Below are 25,862 nucleotides of genomic sequence, written 5' to 3' on the forward strand. Positions count from 1 at the left end.
GGGCGTGGATGGAGTGGGTGCAGCCTACTGGATGGGTGTGGCCAGTTCTACATCATTCGTGTCAAGGGTGTCTATGGGGGCCTGGGCAGGAGTGGGACAGATCTGAGGGTCTCTGGCAGAAGAGGATGGGACCGGGGAAAATGCCAAGGCACAGTCCACCAGAGCAAGTGCCAAGATGGCCACCACAAAATTGTATATTGGTTCCCGGCTGGCCTGGGCCAGGGCCAAGGCAGAGGGGGCCATTCCCTCACTGTTTCCAGGATGGCTTCATGGGCCACATGAAACCACTTCATGGGCCACATCCGGCCCCCAGGCCTTGTGTCTGACATATCTGAGCTAAATGATCCTTCTGATTCTAAAATTCTATGCAGATCTTGTTGTATAGGGAGATGAAGTAAAATTTTAAGATTATTGATTTTTTTTAAAAGACAATTACCTGTTAGTATGTACCATGTTTCCCTGAAAATAAGACCTAGTCTGAAAATAAGCCCTAATTTGATTTTTGGATGTGGGCCTAATATAAGCTCTACTGTCCTACCCAATAAAATCTCATTTCAGGATCAATTTCTTTTTAATTTCACATGATCATGTCCTTTGTGCAATCAGGAAAGAAGCAGAATTATAATATAGTTCAAGTTGTACTCAAGTTTACTTTGTGTATTCTACCAAAAACTAAAAATATATGTGGAAAGCAAAATGCAGAAACAAAATCTGCTCTTGTTCATAAATAAAACAATGTAATTGGTCAAATAAACTCAGAACTCTAGAAAAATTTTCTGAACAGTACACATGGTCTTTGACTTATGATCACAGTTGGGACCAATTATTCATTGCTAAAGAAAGCAATTGTTAAGTAAATATTGCCCTATTTTACAACCCTTTTAATCACATTTGTTAAATGAATTGCAGCATTTATGATTTGAATCATCCTTGGGGAAATCTGGCTTCCCTCATTGCCTTTGCTTGTTGGAAGCCATCTCAGAAAGTCACAAATGGTGATCACGTGACACCTAGATGCTGCAACCATTGGAAATATGTGCCAGTTGCTTTTTCATTCCCTCATTCTGTCTACCCATGCTAAGTTGAGGTTTACACAATGGTAACTGAATTCTTTCTTCAAGACCATCTCCACAGACCTCCACACCATGTATGCTTAGTGAGATTGGCCCAAGAATCACTCACCTACCCAAATAGGGAGCTACAACAGATGGGATTCTAGCATGGCCAAGAAGTTTAACAGAAAATAAGTTTTTGAAAATAAAGGGCTGAGGCATTGCACATAAAAGCAAGCTTTATTTTCATTTGATAGAGATGGAGACAGAAGTATGGCATTGACTTTTATTATATTAGTTAAGAGTTACAATTTGCCCCAAGGAAAAAAGTTAAGGGACTTGGGACTTTACTCAAGCCTAAATTTATCCTTTAAACCCTGACACTGAAGGCCTGGGAATTAATTATCAGGATATCTATATCTTGGTCATTCCCAGTCTGCAGCATGGAACACATTGCGGTATACAGTGATACTTTGGTACTCAACTGCTTTGAAACTCATCGAATTTGGTACTCAATGCATTTTGGTGCAATTTTTTTGTCCCCGGTATTCATTGTTTGTTTAGTACTCAACACACAAGCTATAACATGTTGGTGTTGACTGCCTTTTGACTAACTACATTATTACTTATGGAGAAAATGTGATGTGGTACTCATCACAACTCCCAGAACCAATTAATAATGAGTACCAAGATACCATTGAAAGGTTTAGACCCATCTAACTGGGAATTCTAATAGTGATCAAAAATACCTGGCATAGTAACCTATGATATCTGGTAGTTAGCACATAGGAAAGCTAGTACAGAGTATATGAATTTACAACTGTTGTACATACAGAGATATGATATTTAAATGTTATCTTTGAAATATGCAATCAACAAATAATATTATTTTTCCTTCCTAGCATTTTTCCCACAAGTGCAGATCCTCTTTTTTGGATCAACTGATTGTTGATCCATTATTTGAATAAGGAATTGATTGACTGGTTTGTCACTTAAACCTGATATTGTGGGGCTGAGAGAATGCGACTGGCCCAAAGTCATCCAGTTAGCTTTCATGCCAATGGTAGTGCTAGAACCCACTATGTGCTGGTTTCCAGCCTGATGCCTTAACAACTAGATCAAATTGGTTCTCAATTATTTATTTGTTTATGAGTTAGGTTAATTATTCTATATTATTCTGGGGGCCCCAAGCAATGAACAATGCACTTCTTCTTCCATTTCTCCCCACAACCATATCTCTGAAATAGGTTAGACTAGAGAATGTGACTAGTCCAAATTTATGGAGTGAACTTTCATAATTGAGGATGAGCCTGAATTTGAGCTCCTGGAAGACAAAGGGGAATATATATTTAATTAATAGAAATAGGTTTAATAAAGCTACCTGACAAAAGCACATTATATTGGCATCTGCTGTAGAGTTAACTACAACAGAAAAACCTCACATCATTCAATGCAGTGTCATCCTCCATTCCTTGTATTACTTCCATCTTTGTCTGGAGTCCACATATATAAGTTCCAGGACCACAGGAGGAACTCCATAAACCAAATTTTCCCCAGTCATGGGAATTACCTACCAATATTTCATTATTACTACACTTGAACTGAATATTGTTGGCTGCTGTATCATCTGATGGCCCCTGAGGTCGTTCCACTCTTAGGGAGAAAGCCACAAGTTTGGAGTCTCCTCTGCAATACTTTATATCAGACCAGGCACCCCATCTGCCAAAGAAAACATTAGTATTAGCTTGAGCAGCTTATCCAGAAGTGGACAACAGAAACTTCGGAAGGACTAATCAAGATAATATATTTATTGTAGTGGTGGGTCAAAAAATTGGTAGATCAAAAAAAAATATCAACTGGCATTCATTTTTATTGTAAAACACAGTAAATTCAAAGCTAAGGAACTGTGATAATCTATTCTTAATCCCAGTTTCCAGTGGATATAAGTATTTTTTAAATGACTCTTGATATTCAAGTCCACCAGCTACTGACAGGAACTGAGCTTTTATTTCTATTTTTGCTTCTTTGCAAGTTATCTGTCTGTCTGTCTATGGGGAGTGCAGATGTGAAATCTAAAGAGATAATCAAATAACACACATCTGAGAGTACTGTAAATTGTTGAAGTTTTATTCAGAGCTTAGAAGAAATAGATTTCTTAGATCCTCCAGCAAATTTGTGGGCAGAGAAATTGACCAGGCTAGATTTTTCTAGGAGAGAATTATTAGCAGCCTTGCTTTGTTAGAAGTAAAGAATAGAATAGAATAGAATAGAATAGAATAGAATAGAATAGAATAGAATAGAATAGAATAGAATAGAATAGAACAGAACAGAACAGAACAGAACAGAACAGAACAGAATAGAATAGAATAGAATAGAATAGAATATGGAAGGAACCTTGGAGGTCTTCTAGTCCAGCTCCTTGCTCAAGCAGGAGAACCTATACCATTTCAGATAAGTGACTGCCTAACCTCTTCTTAAAAACCTCCAGAGATGGAGCCCCCATGATTTCTGAAGGCCAGCTGTTCCACTGGTTAATGAGAAACCAGAGAAGCAGCAGTCTACTCATATTCCACATATATTTCACTGAAATTCTTTTAAAGAATTTTTAAAGCAAATTAATTTAATAAGTTATAAGAAAATAAGGTATTATTTTCACAAGAAGAGAGTTTGCTGGGGTGACAAAATAACCATCTTCTCTGCATTTTAAAAAAATGAATGAATTCAAAGTACTACCTCAAAAAACAAAGGAGTCTCATTTTGCTTAAAATGATGCTGTGTTTCAGATGAAATCTATAATGTTCCAATTCATCTGTTTATATGCTACCATTCTGGATATTACAATTTTAAGAGGAGCAAAATATTAGATAATTTTCATTCTAGTACATGATCTGAAATAGATAAGAACTGACAGCAATAACACTTCATATCAAGATGCTGAAGAGGAAGCATACTTCCAGATTTATCATTTTGTAAGACAATCCTCCCCAATTTAATATGTGACAGATGTACCAGGATTCTGACTCTTTCAACTGTCCAGCTGAGTGGCCCCGGTTGGTTGGAAGGAATTCTGGGAGCTGTGGCCCCCACAATGTAGAAAGAACATGTGGAAAATAGTTCTAGGGACTGTAACTGTGGTTGACCTAATACATAATCCAGCTCAGTGATATGATTGACATAACTGGGATGTTTTCTCATTTAATTCAACCAATACCTGACTAACATTGGTAATATGGCTGCAATTATGCATGTTTTAATAGTGATGGTGGTAGTTCAGAAAACAAAATAGAATAGAATAGAATAGAATAGAATAGAATAGAATAGAATAGAATAGAATAGAATAGAATAGAATAGAATAGAATATTCTTTATTGGCAAAATGTGATTGGACACACAAGGAATTTGTTTCTGGTACATAAGCTAAGATGCTACTCACTTCCCAACAATAGATGAAATAAACTTTTTATCATCACAGAATAGGCGTATGCCATTCAGGGATGTATCATCCTCATGACTTGTGCCACCTTGATATGGCTCAACCTAGTGGAGAAAAGAGGGGAAAAAACTGGATCAAAATAACTATCATACTTTAAGACACTTCTTTTAAAAATGATACCATCCTTTTTAAAGCAGTCTGTGGAGATACCTTAGAGAAAATTGCCCTTTTCTCTAGGAGTGAAGCTCTGTCCAAAGACCTGTTCTATTTTATTTTTAATTTAATTTGCTTTTTCAAAATCCTACAGAGAAATGGATTTTATGTGGTCCTTCAGCAGAAGGCATCTCCCCAGGACTAATCTATAGCCTTCAAAATATCCCCAAGTCGTGTCCTTAGTATTTTGTAGCACAGTCACTGATTTTCAGAGACACCATTTTTTATCCATTTTTCCAATTAAAATTTATTTATTTATTTACTTTTAAAATTTATAAGCCGCCCCACTCCCGAAGGACTCTGGGTGGCTAACAATAAAAAACACATAAAACATAATAAAACCACAGTACAAAGACAATCATCCAGGGGTCAGGTTTTATAAACCCCAGGCCTGCCGGAAAAGCCAGGTCTTAAGTAGCTTACGGAAGACCAACAGGGTGGGAGCGGTCCTAATCTCCGGGGGGAGCTGGTTCCAAAGCGTGGGCGCCATCACAGAGAAGGCCCTCCTCCGCAGCCCCGCCAAATGGCACTGCTTGGCCAACGGGGCCTGAAGGAGGCCCAGCCTGTGGGATCTAACCGAACTATGAGGTAGTAGGTGGTCTCGCAAATAGCCTGGCCCTGAGCCATATAGGGCTTTAAAGGTAATGACTAACACCTTGAATTGGACCCAGAGACCAATAGACAACCAGTGCAGCTCATGGAGGATAGGTGTAACGTGGGTGTATCGAGGAGCACCCACTATCACTCGCGCGGCTGCATTCTGGACCAACTGTAGTCTCCGAATACTTTTCAAGGGTAGCCCCATGTAGAGCACGTTGCAGTAGTCCAAACGTGAGGTGACAAGAGCGTGAGTGACTGTAAGAAGAGCCTCTCGGTCCAGGTAGGGTCGCAACTGGTGCAACAGGCGAACTTGTGCAAAGGTCCTCCCAGCCACAGCCGTCAATTAATGTTCCAAATTCAGCTGTGGATCAAGGAGGACACCCAAGTTGTGAACCCGCTCCAAAGGGGGTATATTTTCCCCCGCAAGAGTCAACACTGGACAGTCGACATGATCCTTGGGAGGCAACATCCAAAGCCACTCGGTCTTGTCAGGATTGAGCCTGAGTCTGTTAACCCCCATCCAGACCCTCACGGCTTCAAGGCAACAGCCCATCACATCGGCCACTTCACTGAGAGAGCTTGGGGAGGAGATATATAACTGGGTATCATCAGCATACTGATGTAACCTCACCCCGTGCTGTCTGATGATCTCACCCAGCGGCTTCATATAAATGTTAAATAGGAGGGGAGAGAGGACCGACCCCTGTGGCACGCCGCATTCAAGGGGCCTCGGGGTTGACCTCTGCCCTCCCACCAATACTGATTGCGACCGGCCAGAGAGGTAGGAGGAGAACCACCATAAAACAGTGCCTCCCACTCCCACCCCTTCGAGTCGTCGCAAAAGGATACCATGATCGATGGTATCGAAAGCCACTGAGAGGTCAAGTAGCACCAAGACAGAGGAATAACCTCTGTCTCGGGCCCGCCAGAGATCATACTTTACAAAATATTGTAAAGTATGTGTGATATTTCCTAAAACCTAATGGGTAAAATTTATATTACTTCTGAACACTCTCAAAAAAACATCTCATTCCATCTACCGATGACACAGAATCTTTGAATCCAGAAGTCTCAAATTTGGACATAATCTTTTACAGAAGTGTGATTCCACCCAAGACTATGACAGGAGCCAATAAAAAACCTAACAGTTCCAATGCCAGAGCATAGTTAGTTAGTTAGTTAGTTAGTTAGTTAGTTAGTTAGTTTTTGTTTTTCTATTATTTTGTTTGTTCCACCAAACCGTCATGACTATCAAAGAACAAGTAAGGGCAACTATTACAATTTGTGGGGTAGAAATGTATAACTGGTTATTATGCACATATCAAAGATTCTTATAGCTGAACTGATAGATGCAGAACACATCCGTTAACACCCACTAGCAGCCAGAAGACATGGTAAAAACTCTTTAATTTTCACATCACAAGGTTATACTTAATTATAGTTTTAACTGGGAAACTTGAGCATCCTAGACCAAACCAATTCAAAAATGGTAGAGAATTCCTGGAAGCCTGGCATTCAGACAAAGCACCATCAACAGGCTTATAGACATAGACAAACATCTACATACCTTGCAAAAGAGACAATCAACAAGCTAAATGGGGAACAAAAACATCAAAGCAGCTCTCCACTCACAATCAACATCCAGATGTACATAGTTTAACATCAAGATTAATGTTAGACCAGCAATCGAAAAGCAAGCAATACCACAATCGAGGAACTGACAAAGAAGCTAACAGTAAACAGCCCAAACAAAGAACCACCAAGGCTGCTCCCAGCAACACTGACAGGGCAAGTCACTAGAATATAAATTGGGAGCAAACCCATTCTATACTAGCATTGATCAGTAATGAAATGTCTGCATAAAAACATCAAAGCTCAGACAGCACTAAGAACCCTTCATTTCAACCCTGATCTTCTCTGTCAGCAATGGATAATTTTTCTCGATGCTTTCATAAAGATGTTAATCAATAACAAGTGTGAAAAAAACCCCAGGCATGTGACATCTCACATAGCAGCAGTAAAGAAATTCATAATTGAGTTCCTCATCAACTTGTGCAGGAAATCATAACTGAGTTCCTCATCGACTAGTTCAGGAAGAAGTAGAACCACTATAAAACAATACCTCCTTATTTGCCACTCTTTTAGTTAGTCCAGAAAGATGTCATGAATAATGACAACAAATGCAAAAGTATAATAGGACTTGGACTAGGAGTCCCCAATTTTTCCATCCAAGTTCAGATGAAGGACTTGCACAAGAGTGATTAATGCAGTTTCTATCCTTCAGCCAACTCTGGAGCTCAGCTCAGAGGGAATCAAATAATTTGCTTCCTCCAAGATTTTTTTCTGCAGTTTTTGCTCTACTAACTTCTCTAAACTCTTCTCTAAGAAGGGAAAATTGGATTTCAGTATATATTGTCCAGCAGTCAGGTTGGGAGTTGGGTTCTTTAAGAGTGAATGCATCCCTGGTTCCTTCAAGGTAGTAGGAATTCCACTCACTCATAGAAGCCGTATCCATCTTTCAGATCACCCTAACCCTACACTTCATTGTCTCTGTGATTAAATACCAGCAAGACATATGGCAATATGGCCTGTCAGATCCCTAAGAAAATTCCCAAGTACCAGCTAGGAATATATCAGATCAATCAAGAATCTAATACTAGAATTCTAATCAATCCCCAACTTGTGCAAAGGATGCCAGCCATAGATTCATTCCAAATTTGCCTTCCTGTTAAAGCCATTATTTCATTTCCTCCACTCTGGCACAGAACAATACTTGACCATCATCTGCATAATCTCCTTTCAATGTTTGAAGAATGCTATCATCTCCTCCCTCAGTCTTATCTTTTTAGGACTAAACTTACCTACCTTTATGGTTTTTGATTTATTGACCCTAGTTACTCTAATTTCTCTTCTCTGAATTTTAAGTAACAAAAGCATTAATTAATGTATAAGCCTCTGAGAACCATAGAGAGTTTTGTAGAAGCTTCAGTATAATGGGAGGTACTTGCTGTTCATCAGAAAGCTGTTTGAGGGAAAAAACTGGTACAGTAAGGACAAGTATAGTGTTTATATTTGTGTTTACCTTCAGTACAAAACCAGAAGCATGGCCGTCTGGACAAAATTCTTTTTTTCCCCAATAGCCCCAGGGTCCTCCATTTTCCACCAAGAGGGTAGATTCATAAGCCTTTGCCCCTTCATCCCTGAGACAGCAGGAGAGGATCAGGAAGACCACAATACTGGTGGAATTTTCCATTACTACGTAGTCCTCTCTGTAACTGTGGAAACAGCATTAAAGAATAGTAACTGTAAGAAATAATAATTTTGAACACCTAGAAGCAAGCAAAGTTATAACCAGAAGCTAACATGGGTTTGTCAAAAACAGATCATGCCAAAAAAATCTTATTTCATTTTTTGACAAAGTGATTAAATTAATGGACCAGCAAAATGTTGTGAACATAGTTGGATTTCAGTAAGGTATTTGACAAAGTAGATGACAACTTCTTGAGAAGATAGAAAAATGTGGGATAGATAGCATCACCACTAGGTGGATTTGTAACTCACTGACACACCGCATTCAATGTATAGTCCTTAATGGAATTGCAACTACACAGAAGGAAGGAAGCAGTGAGGTACCCAAAGTTCTGTTTTAGGCCCAGTACTCTTCAATATCTTCATAAAAAATTTAGATGAGGAATTAGAAGGGGAATTCATCAAATTTGCAGACGACACCAAGCTGGCAGGGATAGTCAACATCCCAGAAGGTAGGGTTAAGATCTGGATGGATCTTGACAGATTTAAACAATTGGCCCTATCTAGCAACATGAAATTTAATGGAGAAAAAAGTAAGGTTTTACACTTAGGCAAGAAAAACCAAATGTACACGTAAAGATTAGGTCAAACTTCACTTAATAGCAGTAGCTGCAAGAGAGATCTTGGAGTGGTAGTGGACAGCCACTTAAATATGAGCCAGCAGTATGCAGCATCAGCAAAAAAGCCAATGCAATCCCAGGCTGAGTTAACAGAAGGATAGAATCAAGATCACACAAACTGTTAGTATGCTTTATAAGGCCTTAATAAGACCACACTTTAAATACAGTTTTCAGTTTTGCTCACTATGAGACTCTGGAAAGAGTGCAGAGAAGAACAATAAGGATCATAAGAGGTGGGAGGATAAAACATATGAAGAATAATTGCAGGAATTGGGTATATCTACTTTAGTGAAAAGGAGTATGAGTGACATGATAGCAGTGTTCCAATATTTGTGCCACAGAGAAGAGGGGGTCAACTTATTTTCCAAAGCAATAGAAGGCAAAACAAGAAACAATGGATGGAAACTAACCAAGGAGAGAAGCAATCTAGAACTAAGGAGAAATTTCCTGACAGTTTGAATAATTAATCAGTGAAATGGCTTGTTTCCAAAAATTGTGACTGCTCCAACACTGGAGGTTTTTAAGAAGAGATTGGACAACCATTTGTCTGAAATGGCATAGGATCTCTTTCTTGAGCAGGGGATTGGACTAGAAGACTTCCAAGATTCCTTCTAACTCTGCTATATTGTTAAATACAGTAATAATTTTGGTTATTTATTTATTTCCCACCTTTATTGTTTCATTAATAACTCACGGTGGTGAACAGACACAATACTCCTTCCTCCTCCTCACAACTACAACCATGTGAAGTGGGTTGGACTGAGAAAGAGTGATTTACCCAAGGTCACCCAGCTGACTTTCATGTCTAAGACAGGACTAGAACTCACAGTCTTTTGGTTACTAAGCTGATGCTTGACTCTTCAGGTATCTAATGCCAACTGCACAAGGCCAGCCCTTCATGAAGTGGAGTTGATATTTTAACCTGCAGATCACATTCTCCACCACACCTTACAAAGCCAGAATTACTGCTTCACTCTGGAGAAGGAATCTCAAGTTGTCTCTGTTTGTTTTGAAATACCGTTGTGGGAAGTAATGCCAGACTCAAATACCTCACTCTTGGTGACATTCCACGGAGAAGTATTGGACCCAATCTCTCATTTTATCAGGCCATTTTATCCAGTGAGATACCTCATTTTTACCAGTGAATTGGCTGTAACAAACTTGGCCATCAAAACAACATTAGGTGCTTTTCCATTTTAGACCTAGTTTCACTCTATGCCAAACAGTATGTCATATTTAAACAGATCTCTTGGTTTATTGTACAACTTTTTAAAAAATGAAAAAAAAGTCTGTTTGGGGTTATGTATATATCAGAATTATCATCTCGGTGGAAAAAGAATATAAAGTATTCCTCATATTCTACAGTCCTGACAAAAATCAAATATCATTTTCATTTGAAGGAAATCTGTGTTTGTGAGGAGCACTGGCTGAACAGAATGTGGCAGAGGATTTCCATTGTCCCTTTAGAACAGGGGTAGTCAACCTTGGCTCTTTTATGACTCGTGGACTTCAATTCCCAGAATTCCTGAGCCAGCTTAGGAATTCTGGGAGTTGAAGTCCACGAGTCATAAAATAGCCAAGGTTGACTATCCCTGCTTTAGAACCTTATTCAGGCTGCCATTTTTATTTCATGAAAACTGACTCTGTCTAGTTATTTTATTGCAACTTTCCAAACATTGTACCCCTGGGCAATTTATTTTACAATCCTATTCTTTGGCTCTGGAAAGACTTGGGATCCCAGTTCATTAAAAGTGTTAACATGAAATGATTAAAATAAAATCTGCAAGCAAGGAACACAAGGTTCTGCTCTGCCTGATCAAAAAGTCGGATCACTCCTTGTTGTGCCTCGTGACAATCTGAAAATTGCACCTGTGGAACTCATATTTCCTTTTAGAACATTGCTTCTAAATATATTGTTTCTAAAAAGAGAAGTTATCACAGTAATTATTAACTATAAACAAGCATTATTTGAACAAGCAATTTGCTAACAAAGGAATAGATGAAGATCAACCAGAAGATGAGAGGCAGGATGAGTGTCGAAATCAGATGCCTATCACGTACAATATTCTATGGGCATATATTGTATGTAAGGGAATCCATTTAAGATTTAGTTTGATGAAATATCAACAAAGGGGTTCATCAAATTTATGTTTAATAACCAGGAGACTGGGTAACCAATAAGGTTATAGAAGGCCTCATACCAGAACCACACTTTTGAATGAAGCTTTCACTGTATACATATACAGCTAATGAGAGAGAGAGAGAGAGAGAGAGAGAGAGAGAGAGAGAGAGAGAGAGAGAGAGTTTTGCCATACCATCCATTCCATTTGTCACTCAGCAATAATGTACTTCAAAGGCAATATATAATCTCCATAGTCCTCACCTACTTAGATTTAAAAAAAAACAAATGGTATGGAATGCTTGACCTTGCAGAAGAAAATTTCAGCCAACAACTACTGAGCCCAAGCCAGCCAAGGGTTGAGTGTTGAGCATGCCAGATAATCAGTGTATTTTTTTTTTTAATTAAACTTGCCTGTTGCTGAGTTTACTGCCTGAATCTTGAGTTTCCAAGACTCCATGAACTAAACAAAGACCCTTTTGTTTTCCCTCATAGAAAGAGAAATAAATAAATTTTAATCCCTCACAGTAAACACACAGAGTTCATGTACTGCATTGCTTTGGGAAATTGAAAGCATTCCCACCAAGGGGATGGGAGGGGGTGATGCCAATTTGCTTGAAACACCAGCAAATGCACTAAGAAGCCAGAGAAGCTTTTGTTCTTCAGTGGGGCCAGATCAGCATTGCAAGTGGGGCATGTTAGCTTATGAAATGATATAACAACATAACAAGAACAAATTCCATGCTGGGAGATTCCATTAGAGGTTTTTTTTCCTAACCTCTGCTGAGTAAAGCGAGGGAAGTGCTCTCTGTTTGTGATTGTTTGTGTGCATGTGCATCACTGGCATCCGTAATTAAATGAAAAAGAAAACATCCGCTAATCAGGATTGCCTTTTGTGTTGTGAGTTTTATCTATAGTAGAAGTGTGTGGGGAAAGGTAAAAACTAATTTTGCAAAAATTGTGAGGAACTGAAATTTTTCAACATTTGAAAAGAAGCAGCTATGATTTGCTACAATTCTTAAGAATCTTTTATGTTGTAGTGGCATGGTAAAATCAACAAGGAATCCCACTCAAAACCACAAGTCTGCAAAATATTATCTATCTCTATATTGTAGTTTCATTTTACGTCCATTATAAAAACATTTTTCTTAAAAAATGAAAACAATAAAAGGTGGTAGCTGGCTTCATTCTTACTAAAGATCTGAGCTAACTAATTTACACTGTTTTGGAAAATATAAAAGAAAAGCTACATATTTAGGATAGAAAACTCCCAAATAGCTTAAATGCTTCCACTTTGATAAAATTCCTATTAATCTGGCAACATAGCAACTTAGAAGTCTTTTGAAAGTGCATTTAAAATAACAATGGCAATATAATGCTTAGGCTGATTTATATGAAATGTACAATTGAATATTATTTGATCTGCAACCAATTTAAAAATATTTTCAGACCTTAAGAGCAAGAAGCATTAAAATAAGGAATGGTGTCAGTGGAGCACTTCACATGAATAGTGTTAATTATTTAATCATGTTTTACCCAGCTGAATTTCAGGAACTCAGCTTGGCTTAAAATACAAAAACATTTTAAATTCTACCTAGTGTTCCATTACAGAAAACCTCTGCTTTAAATTATCTTTGTGCCATAAATTCTTTGACTGGAGTTGTATAATGTGCTACAACATAATAAAATTCTTTGTGGTTCAGTACGTTGTGAGATCTAGTAATAGGCTTACTCTGTTGTATGAATGTGAGCATAATATGGAAGCATGGAAGGGTGTCATAGTATGTTATATGCAAGCAACAATTGTGCTTTGTTAATCCAGTTTTGGCTTTAGCATGCTAAGTGAGCCTGTGGGTTTGGGGAAGCCATTCTTTCATGCTTTCAGACAAAATAATAATAATGATAATAATGATAATGATAGTGATAATGACGATAATAATAATAATAATAATAATAATAATAATAATAATAATAATAATAATGTTGGAAGGGACCTTGGAGGTCATCGAGTCCAACCCCCTGCTCAGGCAGGAAACCCTATACCATTTCAGACAAATGGCTGTCCAGTCTCTTCTTAAAAATTTCCAGTGTTGGAGCATTCACCACTTCTGGAGGCTCATATAGCAACTAGATACCTTAGGAGTTTTCCAAGATATGCTCAATCGGTTTGAACTATTAATATGGAAGAACAAAATATAAAATACAAAGGGGGAGTCACATTAACTGATTTGATTTACATTAAGTTAAACATAAATTTAAATTTATGTTGAAGTTGCTAGTACACTATATGTGCCTCCTGACTGGTGGGAAGTTGGGGAGTGGTAGGTGGGTTTGCAAGGTAATTTATAGTGTCTAATGTGCATAGAATAGCATTAGTATGCTGGTGTAAACTAGCATCTGGTAACACATATAGCACAATAGCTGGTTGTGTTCCTTCAATTAATAGGGAATGCTGACTAGTGGAATGACTAAGTCTACTACATTAGTCTAGGCCAGAGTTTTTTAAAGGGTGTCCTGAGGCCTCCTGGGGATCCCCAAAGATCCAACTTTCTTGGCCTGGGACAGAGAAGGGGAAGAGATGTACTTCCAGACTTGCAAAGTTCAGTTAACTTACAATAAAATCAGTTAGGACTTCTGGTTATGCTTCTTCTCTGGACTGTCTCACAACACTGACATTAAATTTGTTTGCTGCCATCTCACTGCAAGGCGATTTGGGGCAGCTTACAACATTAAAATGAAACCATAAACATATGAATAAATATATAAAATGACATTAAACTTACAATAAAATACAACTTATAGCTAAAAAATGGGAGAAAGGGAGGATAATATACAGGAGGGGAGGTGGAAACTGTTATTTGTCAATCAATTGTGTCCAGTCTGAAATTCCCCCATTAGAGCCTAAGCCAGTGGTTCTCAACCTTTTTAATGCCGCAACCCCCAACCGGTCGTAAGTCAAGGACTACTCAACTGGTGCAGCACCGTTTGCAGAATGGGACTTTTGGCGGGCTCAGCAGGGCAGAGACAGCCTGGACAATTCCTATTGGCTTTTGAAAGCCAATAGAATTAGACTCTATTCAAGAGAGTCTATTCTATTGGCTTTCAAAAGCCAATAGAATAAAAGGGAGTAGCACAGCTAAGGAAAAGGGGGAAAAAAATGGCGGACTGCGTTGTTTGGCAACCCCAGTGAAATGGTCGTTCGACCCCAAATGGGGTCCTGACCCACAGGTTGAGAACCGCTGGTCTAAGCCAACTGGCAGAGCCAGATGTTCAAGCTCTTGTGGAAGGTCAGGAGGTTTTTGCTTTTCAGCTGGCCATTGTGAAACTTCTAAATAGGAGAAAACTTTATGGTATATGTTTGTTGATGGAAAGAACGCACGCACATGTAAAGTATATTACACAAATATATGTATTTATGGATAAATGTGTAAAACTGGTTTGAACTGATGGAAAAGATTACTTCTTTTCAAAATGGACAACTTTAAGGAAAGAAGAGAAAGTTGTTAGTAATCAAGACATTGTTAGTAAAAGAAATTAAGTGAAAGGGGAAAGAGAAAATTACTTCCACTAAATCTGAACTACACCAACACCATTCATGTATTCTTCCATATCTTTCCATCTTTCCAATGTATTACATTGTTGCTAATACAATGATTATTATGGGATTGTGATAAAATTCTCAGCTAGAATCTTGTTTACATGCTGATTGAGTAGAATAAAGGAAAGCATGATTTCACCTTCTGGATTTTCCTTATGACTGAATGTTCTTGGTGGAAGGTTTGCAAAAGACCATAACTGCTCATACAACTATAATTCATGTACAAGTATTTCATGACATAGAATCTCAAGGTTCCCAGTCATGGCTAAATATAGATAGGTCAGGTGCCATTAACTTATAATATTTATATGCCTACCATACTATTAATGGCATCTCTAGAACGTCATTATTATTATTCACTATAATAATAATTAATATATTATATAATATACAATATATATTATAAAACAATGGCAAAAGGAGAAATAAAATCACAGCAAAACAAGAAGATCTCTCTGTGTGTGTAATTTTTCTTACCCTTCTTGTGGGCTTCTCATATTTGTACAAATAGATATAAAATTTTACACCGTTTCAGTTAATGGCCAGATTTCACTGTAATTGTCCATACATAATCTATGTCTGTTATCAACTCATGGTTAATTTGCAGATCACATGAGATCTTCATTCCAGAGTAACTAATAAAGCTATCTGGTCTCTGAATGACCAGTGTCTTAATTTCACAAAAACTGCTGAATTATCACGAGGTGTTTTGGGGGGGGATTTGCAAACTTAATTTCTTACTGAATTCTTACATGTTTCTACAGAAATTGTTAAGATGTATTAATATCATGAAATTTCAGCCTTAGTTTTTAAGTTTTTGGAAACCCCACCATAATATCCAAGATTAGATTAATACCTGGGGTGAACATGTAAAGGTGGGGACCAAAGAATATATCAGTAGTGGCACTTAGTATGATCCCCGTGTCTTTTACTGCATTTAACAGAACTTACATGACAAGGAAAGCATACTTACGAAGCTCTTTAAACAGTTAAAAGCACTACTAGGATTATGCAAAGCATTTGAAAAGTCACTTTCCGAAATGTGAACCAAATTATTTGCCACAAAACACTGAGGCTGCTTCATCTTTAAGGAGCAGTCCCAGGAAATGGGTGTCTGTGCATATGCTGATGAGCTGTAAGAGCAGCTTTGCTGAACCTTGAGGAGGACACAACTATCAAACCTCGCAAAGCACTGCTTTGTAATGCTTAGAAAGGGATAATTATTTAAGGAAAGAGATTTCCAGGTGTCACTTCTTCAGAAACAGATAAAACATCATCACCAAAGGGATTGTTTGCTGTTGAGCTTCTTATATCCCACATTTCCCTCAGCAGAGTCTGTTTGTGATTCACTTGGCTTCACATAAATGCGAAATTTCATACAAATGTCAAGTTTTCCCCCGTGTCACAAAAAGTCATGCATACTTCTCAAATAGAGAATGATTTTTTGTGTGTGTGCTCCCCTTCCAATTCCATTCTCTTAACTAAAATAGGACCAAATGTTGTGTGGGTTAGGGAGGAAATTTTAGTTCAAAAATTATCCAGATTCCGCCAGGAGCTGCAGAGAAAAATATTCAGATAATATTCTCTCAATATATCCCAAGAAAGAAATAGTGGAACAGCAGCTCAGCATGTTGTCAACTCCATCCTCCCCCACCCTTAATTAGGGGTCCAAAAGAATTCCAGAAACCATGATCTTCAAGCTTTCTGTACCTTGCTTAGCCCTTCCTTAAGCCCTTCCATTTCTTTACCTGCTCCAGGGAATACTTATGCTTTAGCAGATTGTTCTCCCATCATCTTAGAACCTATTAAAAGAAAGGGAAACCTACAGTCCTCTTAGTTCCAAAGAGTAAGTTATATTGCCAGACTGCTGTGTGGGTTTTCCCCCCTGGATTAATAAATTCTCTAAAGACAACATCAGGAGAAACAAAAGCTGGATATCTTTGAGATTTTCCCAGAAATTCTGCCATAACAAGTACAGGGACTCCGACACTGAATATGGGCATTTCACTTCTTTTTTCACACTTAATGGAACAACCAGGTCTTCTCCTCCTACTCTTGGACAAAGTTATCTCATACTGCAGAGTGAGAACAGATTAGCCAGTAGAAAGATATTATAAGAGACAGCTCCCACATAGACTGGCATGCTGATAACAGAGAAAGATCCTGTACCAGCTTTTGTATATGAAACTTTTTCTCAGGGGATAAAGTACTTTTTGACTACTTGTGCATCCTTTTGAAGTTACTTCCCCTTATTCTGTGTTCTTTTAATACAGATGAGTCTCTTTGTGATAAGAGAAGCAATGGATATCAATTCTAGGAAGGTAGATTCCAAGTACATATTAGAAGAAACTTCTAAACACTATCAGAAGCTCAATAGTGTATGAAGGTGGTGATTCCCTTTTAATGAATGTATTCAAGATGAATTAGATGGTCATCTGTTTGAGGTGCTTTGATTTGCATTCCTGCACTAAACAAAGATTGGTTTCACTGACCTAAATGGACTTTTCCAACTCAGATTTTAACTTTTTTTTATACAAAAATATTTCCCCCTAGTTATGTCATCTGAGTCAAACTTTCCTAATTCTGACCCCCTTTTAACCTTTGGTCCAAATAGCACTGTGCAAACCTACTTACAATCTCTTCAGATACCTGCAGAAAAATGTGGGACTGTTCTGAAGAACAGGATTCCCTATGCTCTGTTCCTACCTAAATCTACCGTTTTCAGCTTTAATTAAAAGGGAGAACAAACCACTTGATTTTGGAAAGGAATGAGTTACAGGAAGGATTTGAATTCATCATAAGGATGATCTAGTTTTTAGAAAGTTGTGGTGGGTTTCTAGGCTAATATTCTGGTTGGCATCTACAAAGGCAAAGTGATCTCCTCCATAGCATACTTGTCAAGAGTTGACAGGCTACTGACTTACTAAGCTTTGCATTTGTATCTGGGTAATCTGTTACAGATTCTGGGCATTCTGATTGATTTTTCAGTTGAACAGACAAAGAGTTGTCCATGTCACCAGAATCTGAAAAAGCTGGTTCCTAGTTGGTTTTTTGGTCCAGGTAAGCTTCAAATTGGTTTATTTTGAGGAAATTCTAAGAGAATTAATTCCTGATAGACCTCTCTTTGAAATACCTACTGATTGGTTTTCTTGTATGTGAAGCTTCCATAGACTCTTTTGCAGTTGGTTAATTAAGGGCTGTTTAATCTTGGTGTAATGTAAAGTTGGGATCCAAATTTTGTTGACTTTCAAATTCCCTTTCTTCTTGTTCAAGCTGTGGGAATGTTATATATCTCAGTAGTTTCTATGTGTTATCTCATGTCATGGTCTGAAGTAGTTGCCAATATTTATGCGTTTTGAATTGGATTTTCTGTCTATTATGAATCAGTACATGTTCCATTACTGAATGTTCAGCCTCTACTGAAAAGGCAATGCCTTTCATATACATTTAATAGAATATTTCAAAGGGCTACAGTGGCTCATGTGGTTAGAACACCAAGTCAAAAGACCACTGAGATGTCGACAGCTCAGCCGTTTGAAACCCCACGTGATGGAATGAGCAGCTATAAATTTGCCCCAGCTCCTGCCCTTGCAAATAAGTAGATAAATAGGTACCACCAGTGGGAAAATAACAGGGACATGAAAGGGCTCCCCTTGGGCATCCCCTGGGCAATGGTGATGTCACCAGCTAATCCTTTCACCCCAGAAATACCTTGGAAGGTCCTTCTGATTTGAATGTAGTAGTAGTAATAGAATATTAATGCTATATTTTGTGATTCCAATATATACCTGTCCACAACTACAGGGTATGTGGTAAAGTCCAGTTAATTAAAATGGATTTCTGTCATCTATGTGTAATGGAATGATTTCTTAGATTTTCTTCATTGGTTTGAAGATGCTTTTTAGATTATATTTTGTCTAATAATTTTATTCAATTTGGTCTGTAATGATCTCAGTATAGAGATCATTTACTTTACTACATTTCCATTGGTAGTGCTTTATCCTTGACTATATATTTATTATTGTTTATTATTTTGGATTGCCTCACTTGTCATTAAACTAGATTGTGGCCATACAGCCCAGAAGCACATCACTACTTGATTGACATCAGCACATCTGCCTTTAATGGCTTTTAAGAAGGAAAAGCACACAGGAGCAGTTTAGCATTCAAATAATGAAGTAAGCAGCCAAGTGGTCATCTGGAACCAACTTCCCTGGGATTTGATACATTTCTGTTTAAATCTCAGTAATTATTTTTAAATGTGCATTTCTACCTAGGCAGTTCTTGGTCTCTGGGTTACAGATGATTCCTGTACCTCATTGATTATCTCTCTCTCTCACTCACTCCCTCCCTCCCCCCTCTTTCTCTCTACCTGTGTGTGTGTGTGTGTGTGTGTGTGTGTATGTGTGTGTCCATGCATGTGTGTTTTCTAGGGATGGAGAGGAACAAAATGCAGAATCTTAAGGTATACACTTTGTTCCTTAAGGCTGCCTCAAAATCAGGTTCTTTTCCCATTTTGAGAATCAAAATAAATTCTTTGATACTCACTGAAAAAGTAAAACATTTTACTTCAGCTCAGTTTAATGACATAATCAGCAGTAATCTCTACAGCCTCTTAAGACAGAGAGAGAGAGAAAATGTAAAAATTGAAAAGCCTTTGAATTATCCACTGATATATCTTTTAGATTATTTTTAATTCTATTAAATGGTCATTCAGATTAATCCTTGGCAACATACAAAAGAACATTAAAACAATCTTAAAGAAAACAATATCACCTCTATTAAACATACAATTAGGTACAAGGGCTCCTTTTTAAAATGACTGGTCCTTTGAAGTTCTTGTCCTACAAAAGGGAGCATGAAGCATACATTTTTTTAAAGTAAGATAGCATGTATTGCTTTGGGAAGAAAATATCTTTTTTCTTGGGCTCTACCCCAGTGATCTGCACCTTCTACTAAAACCACAAATAGGGTCCATCCAACTGATTGAACACATGAAATTAAAACTATTATAGAACTGGAATATAATAATCATCATCATCATCATCTTACTGACTAATTGAGAGACCAAACTGGCCTACAAGAAAGACCAAATGAAGAACAGAATAAAGGCATGGGGAGACAAAGCACTACATGGCCAATACATTAAAAAAATAGCTGGGAAAGCAGATAATAACAAGACCTGGCAATGGCTAAGAGCAGGAAAATTGAAGAAAGAGACCAAGGGACTAATTCTGGCTGCACAAGACCAAGCCTTAAGGACAAATGCATATTAAGTCAAAATTGAGAAGACAGCAACAGACACTAAGTGTCGCCTATGCAAAGAAGCTGAAGAAACAGTGAACCACTTGATAAGCTGTTGCAAGAAGATTGCACAGATTGACTACAAGCAGCGGCATGACAAAGTAGCAACAATGGTGCATTGAAAGATCTGCAAAAAATATCATTTGCCTGTAAGCAAAAACTGGTGGGATCATAAAATAGAGAAAGTCAGAGAAAATGATAAAATTAAACTGCTCTGGGACTTCAGAATTCAAACAGACAAGCACCTGCAACATAACACCCCAGACTTAACAATTGTCGATAAGAAAGACAAAAAAGTCTGGATAGTGGACGTGGCAGTGCCTGGAGACAGCAAAATAGACGAGAAAGAACTGGAGAAGATAACAAAATACAAAGACCTACAAATAGAAATAGAAAGACTGTGGCAAAAGCAAGCAAGGGTAGTACCAATAGTAATAGGCTCCTTGGGTGCAATCCCCAAACAACTGGAGCACCACTTGAACACCATTGGCATCGACAAATTCGCTATTAGTCAATTGCAAAGGCGGCCTTACTAGGAACTGCTTCCATCCTGAAATGATATCTGTAATACCATCAAACATCCACATCTGCCTATCCCAGGTCCTGGGTAAGGACTCGATAGGTAGACAAAATGCCAAATCCAGTCTGAACATCTGGCTGACTGTCTGATGATGCATAATAATAATAATAAAGAAGTTGGAAGGGACTTTGGAGGTCATCGAGTCCAACCCCCTGCTCAGGCAGGAAACCCTATACCATTTCAGACAAATGGCTGTCCAGTCTCTTCTTAAAAACTTCCAGTGTTGGAGCATTCACCACTTCTGGAGGCAGATTTTTCTGGTTAATTGTTCTAATTGTCAGGAAGTTTCTCTTTAGTTCTAAGTTGCTTCTCTCCTTGATTAGTTTCCATCCGTTGCTTCTTGTCCTGCCTTCAGGTGCTTTGGAGAATAGCTTTTCTCCCTCTTCTTTGTGGCAGCCCCTGAGATATTGGACCACTGCTATCATGTCCCCCCTCGTCCTTCTCTTCATTAAACTAGACATACCCAGTTCCAGCAACTGTTCCTTATATGTTTTAGCCTCCACTCTCATAATCATTTTGTTGCTCTTCTCTGTACTCTTTCTAGAGTCTCAACATCTTTTTTACATTGTGGTGACCAAAACTGGATGCAGTAATTACCAAGGCATTGTAAAGTGGTATTAATACTTCATGTGATCTTGATTCTATCCCTCTGTTAATGCAGGCTAGCACCATGTTAGCTTTTTTGGCAGCTGCAACACACTGCTGGTTCATATTTAAGTGATTGTCCACTAGGATTCCAAGATCCCTCTCATAGTTACTACTATTGAGCAAGGAACCACCTATACTATACCTGTACATTTGGTTTTTCTTGCCAAATGTAAAACCTTACTTTTTTCACCATTGAATTTCATTTTGTTAGATAGTGCCCAATGTTCAGGTCTGTCCAGATCCTTCTGTATCTTAAGCTTATCTTCTGGATTGTTGGCTATTCTTGCCAGCTTGGTGTCATCTGCAGATCTGATGAGTTCCCCATCTATCCCTTGTCCAAATAGTTGATGAAGATGTTGAAAAGCACTGGGCCTAGAACACTACACCCCACTACACACTTCCCTCCATGTAGATGCGGTTCCATTGAGGACCACATGCAGAGTACGGCCGGTCAGACAGCTATGGATCCATCTGGTGGTGATACTATCTAACCCACATTTTTCTATCTTATCAAGTAGTAGGTTGTGATCTACTTTATCAAATGCCTTACTGAAGTCCAAATAAATTATATCCACAGTATTCCTCTGGTCCACTAATTTTGTCACTTGGTCAAAGAATGCGATAAGATTTGTCTGGCATGATCTGTTTTTGACAAACCCATGTTGGCTTTTAGTAATGACTTTATTTGGCTCTAGGTGTTCTCTGATTTGTTGTTTGATTATCTTTTCCAGAATCTTCCCAGGTATTGAGGTCAGGCTGACCTTTTTTGAAAATGGGAACTACATCAGCTCTTTTCCAGTCCTCTGGTAGTTCCCAGTATTCCAGGATCTTTGAAAAATATAGTTCAATGTTTCTGAGATCACATCTGCCAGTTCCTTGAGAACCTTGGGGTGTAATCCATCTGGTCCTGGTATTGATGCATTTGTTAAATGTGTTCATATTTCCACTAGTGCTTCTAAACAACAACGTTTTAAAGATTAGTGTTATGAGCCCATCATTAACTTTCTGGAAAATATGCTTTCCTTCCTACCCACCCCCATTATTTATTGCTAGAGCCTTATACAATCACAATCTCAAGATCCACAATATATCACTTTTAAAGGGGAAAGATGACCCTATGTCTCTCTGACCATCAATACACCCAACCAACAAGTTGCTTAGGAGCCATGATGAGGATGGGAAATCACTTTCTTAGTTTTTTTTTTAATTTCTCCTATTTTTTCTTTCTTTTTTCTCTGTTTTACCTTTTATTCCCTCTTTCTATTTTTCTCTTTAATTTGTATTGCCTTTTATTGTAATTAAAACTTTTTTTAAAAAGAAGACTCATTTTTCTCTTTGTATTCTTTTATTTCATTTTTGCCATCTAATCCAAGAGCTAAAGGCTCATACCATTTTTGGTTCCACATTTAATTATTGATAATGTTCACTTCAACAAACCATCAAAATGCAAGCCACTCCTTGGAATTCAACTAACTTCTAGTTCAAGCACAACAGAGAAATTTCACATCATTCAGTCCTGTTGTATCAGTGTTGCCACTGAATAGTTCCCCATCTCCATTAATGCATGTTTGAAATTTTTGTACAGAAAAACAATCCTGTTAGGCTGCAATATAAGGTACTATTATTTGTTCTTCACTTATTTTAACCCATATTCCCATATTATCTTTATATTCATATTATATCGTATCATATCAATATTGTAATACCAAATATTTTGATTTTTTAACAGGCATAATAATTTTAAAATATAGTACAAATCCTGCTTCCTCTGAATCAAGGCATACATTTTAGTGACCATTTTTACAATATATGTTAGTCTATGACTGTAAAAGATTTCATTTGTTATTTCAGAGTCACTTGTTAGAGAGATGGATGGCATACAAATTTAATAAATAAGGTATTTACAATCTATACAAAATATACATCTTTCTATAGATTTGGGACCCTCATGTATGAGGATTATTTATTTCTGATCAGCTACAAAATATCTAAAATGTTCCCTTCTTATTAGAACAAATCTAGATATTTTTTTTATCTATGAAAGGATTTAATTAAATGAATAAAGTGTTGCTATTTTTTTTCTCCTTTTGAGTCTCAGTGTCTTCTTGATTTCATTTTTTGCAGAAAAAAAATTGCTGGAATAAAAGACGGACAATTCTCCCTCACGTTCCTCAATGGCATTTTAGTTGTTGTGGAGCTCTCTAAGCTTGGTTGTTTTAGTAGTTCTTAAGACCAACAAAAGTGCTTTGATTAACATACAAGATTGGAGGGGAATTTGGGACAGATTCATTTGGGGTAACAGCAGCCATCACAGCTGGTAAATATTGACCTTTCCTATGTGTTAGCAGCTGAACTATCTTCTGTTATATAAATGCACAGTATTTTCTATGCCAGTTTTGGAATGGCTAAACTAAAGTTGGATTTATCTATGAAACTTGGGTTAACACAACAGTGACTATGTTGCATGCTATGCCTAAACTAATAAGCCATATTAAATTGGATCAAATCACTGTGTGTTAATCAATGACCAGCTCAGTTGTGACATTGGGAAAAAAATATTCAATGATAATCTTTTGAGAGATTATCTGGATAATAACCTCCAGAACTTTTGGCTCATCCATGTGCAGACCTGAGGCATGTACACCATAAAGCCAAAACTACTTAGAACATAAGAATATTGTGAATGAGTCTATTTATTTTATTCCACAAGGAAGCAATATATGTTTGAGGATCCGATCCAGTTCATTAGACATGACTAATGCGCCAAAAAGCAAAAAGGTCATTTTTTTCATCCCCATTGGAACTTAATAATTTTTTGGTGAATAGAAAACATCCATGGCTAGCAACTATAACTACCTACTTCCATCCAGATAGGGAGGTAAATGCTCTCTGGTTGTGCAGTCCCAGTCATGACCATTAGAATTGTTGTCAAAGCAAGCTTGTATTTCAGAACTTCAGTTTGGTATAGTGGTTAAAATGCCAGCTTAGAAATCAGGAGATAGTGACTTGTTTTTAGAGAGTACTCATTATGCCCAAACTTTTACTCGACCCTTCACCAATTTGAGCCACCATTCCCTTCCTGAGTGCAGGAACAGCCTCCTCTTCCTCCCATGGAATAAATTCGCCTTGTATTCACGTCTTCTCATTTCAGTTCAAAACTGAGGTTTTCCAAACCAAACCATCATAATCCTGTCAGAGTAGATGTCTTCCAGCACTTCATTCTGTTCTAGTCACAGCCTTGGCACACCTCTTTCCTCCAGCCACTTGTGGCTGCCCCATATTGTCTGCTGATCAACAGTTGCTATTCCCTTTATTAATCTTGAAGTTGATTTAATGGTAGCCTGTTAAACCCATTAAGTAACTTTAATCCTAGCAATGAAAATACAAAAATAAAAAAGAAAGGGTCTGTGTTAGTGTCAAAGAAGATAATGGGAGGTGAGGGGTTAAGGGGAATGGAAGACTTTCTTGTGTGCAAAGGAAAGATACAGAGACTAATGAGCAGGGAACAATTCCTCAAAGGAAAAGGCTGGTGTTGATAGACCAGTTGACACAGGAAGCATCTATCAAGGCTTATGTTGAAGGAAAGGGCGAGTAACAGGGGAATGATTAATCAGGTCCTGCAATCATCTTAGGTGAGACTGAGCACCTACCTGGTCCAACGATGGCAATCCAGATTTCTTAAGTTGGAAAATCAAGAAGCAGAGTTTCATCTGAAAAGCATTTCAAAGGCCTGAATTTGTTCAATATATGCCTATCAATGTTATTTGCATGGCTTATAAAACTAAACCCCTAAAAGACAGTGTCATCTAGCCAACAGCTGACTCCCCAACCCATGGAGATATAAAGACATCCCAATAGACATGCTTTTAATTCTCTTTTAAATGTCACTAAGTTGAGGGTCATGCTATTCTAGAAAGGAGCACAAGAGTCAAGCATATACAGAACATACCTGACTGAGGGCTCAATGTAACTATATATAGGAGTTAGCGGAAAATAACCCAGAGACCTCAATCACTGATCATTACTTCATCAAACTGGCCCTGGCAGAACAGTTTGTTTTGATGTGATACTAACTGATATACTTTTGTAATATACAGTAACTAGAGTCCTTTGTTTTTAATCCCTGTACTAATAAACTGGCCCTGGCAGAACAGTTTGTTTTGATGTGATACTAACTGATACACTTTTGTAATATACAGTAACTAGAGTCCTTTGTTTTTAATCCCTGTACTAATAAACTGGCCCTGGCAGAACAGTTTGTTTTGATGTGATACTAACTGATACACTTTTGTAATATACAGTAACTAGAGTCCTTTGTTTTTAACCCTGTACTAATAAACTGGCCCTGGCAGAACAGTTTGTTTTGATGTGATACTAACTGATACAC

General features: G+C 37.8%; 1 protein-coding gene across 1 annotated transcript; it reads right to left on the minus strand.

Annotated features, from left to right (window-relative positions):
* Window positions 1-1,273: 1,273 nt before the first annotated feature.
* Window positions 1,274-25,297, minus strand: LOC120298350 (vitelline membrane outer layer protein 1-like). The gene is made up of 4 exons (XM_039322031.1): window positions 25,126-25,297; window positions 8,380-8,572; window positions 4,485-4,588; window positions 1,274-2,771 (listed from the first exon to the last, which is right to left on the minus strand). The coding sequence occupies exons 2-4, from the start codon at window positions 8,548-8,550 to the stop codon at window positions 2,471-2,473; spliced, it is 576 nt and encodes a 191-aa protein (XP_039177965.1). The 5' UTR covers window positions 8,551-8,572; window positions 25,126-25,297; the 3' UTR covers window positions 1,274-2,470.
* Between the last annotated feature and the right edge of the window lie 565 nt (window positions 25,298-25,862).

The sequence above is a fragment of the Crotalus tigris genome, unplaced genomic scaffold (genome assembly GCF_016545835.1).
Source record: "Crotalus tigris isolate CLP2741 ecotype Arizona unplaced genomic scaffold, ASM1654583v1 scf7180000017607.2124824, whole genome shotgun sequence".
In the NCBI taxonomy this organism is placed as follows: Eukaryota; Metazoa; Chordata; class Lepidosauria; order Squamata; family Viperidae; genus Crotalus; species Crotalus tigris.

Coding starts and splice junctions, on each gene's coding strand:
- LOC120298350 (XM_039322031.1), bottom strand. CDS start 8,550: ATGGAAAATTCCACCAGTATTGTGGTCTTCCTGATCCTCTCCTGCTGT. Junction 4,589..8,379: donor CTTCTGGTTTTGTACTGAAG/GTAAACACAAAT, acceptor TTTCTCCACTAG/GTTGAGCCATATCAAGGTGG. Junction 2,772..4,484: donor ATTTCATCTATTGTTGGGAA/GTGAGTAGCATC, acceptor TTTCTTTGGCAG/ATGGGGTGCCTGGTCTGATA.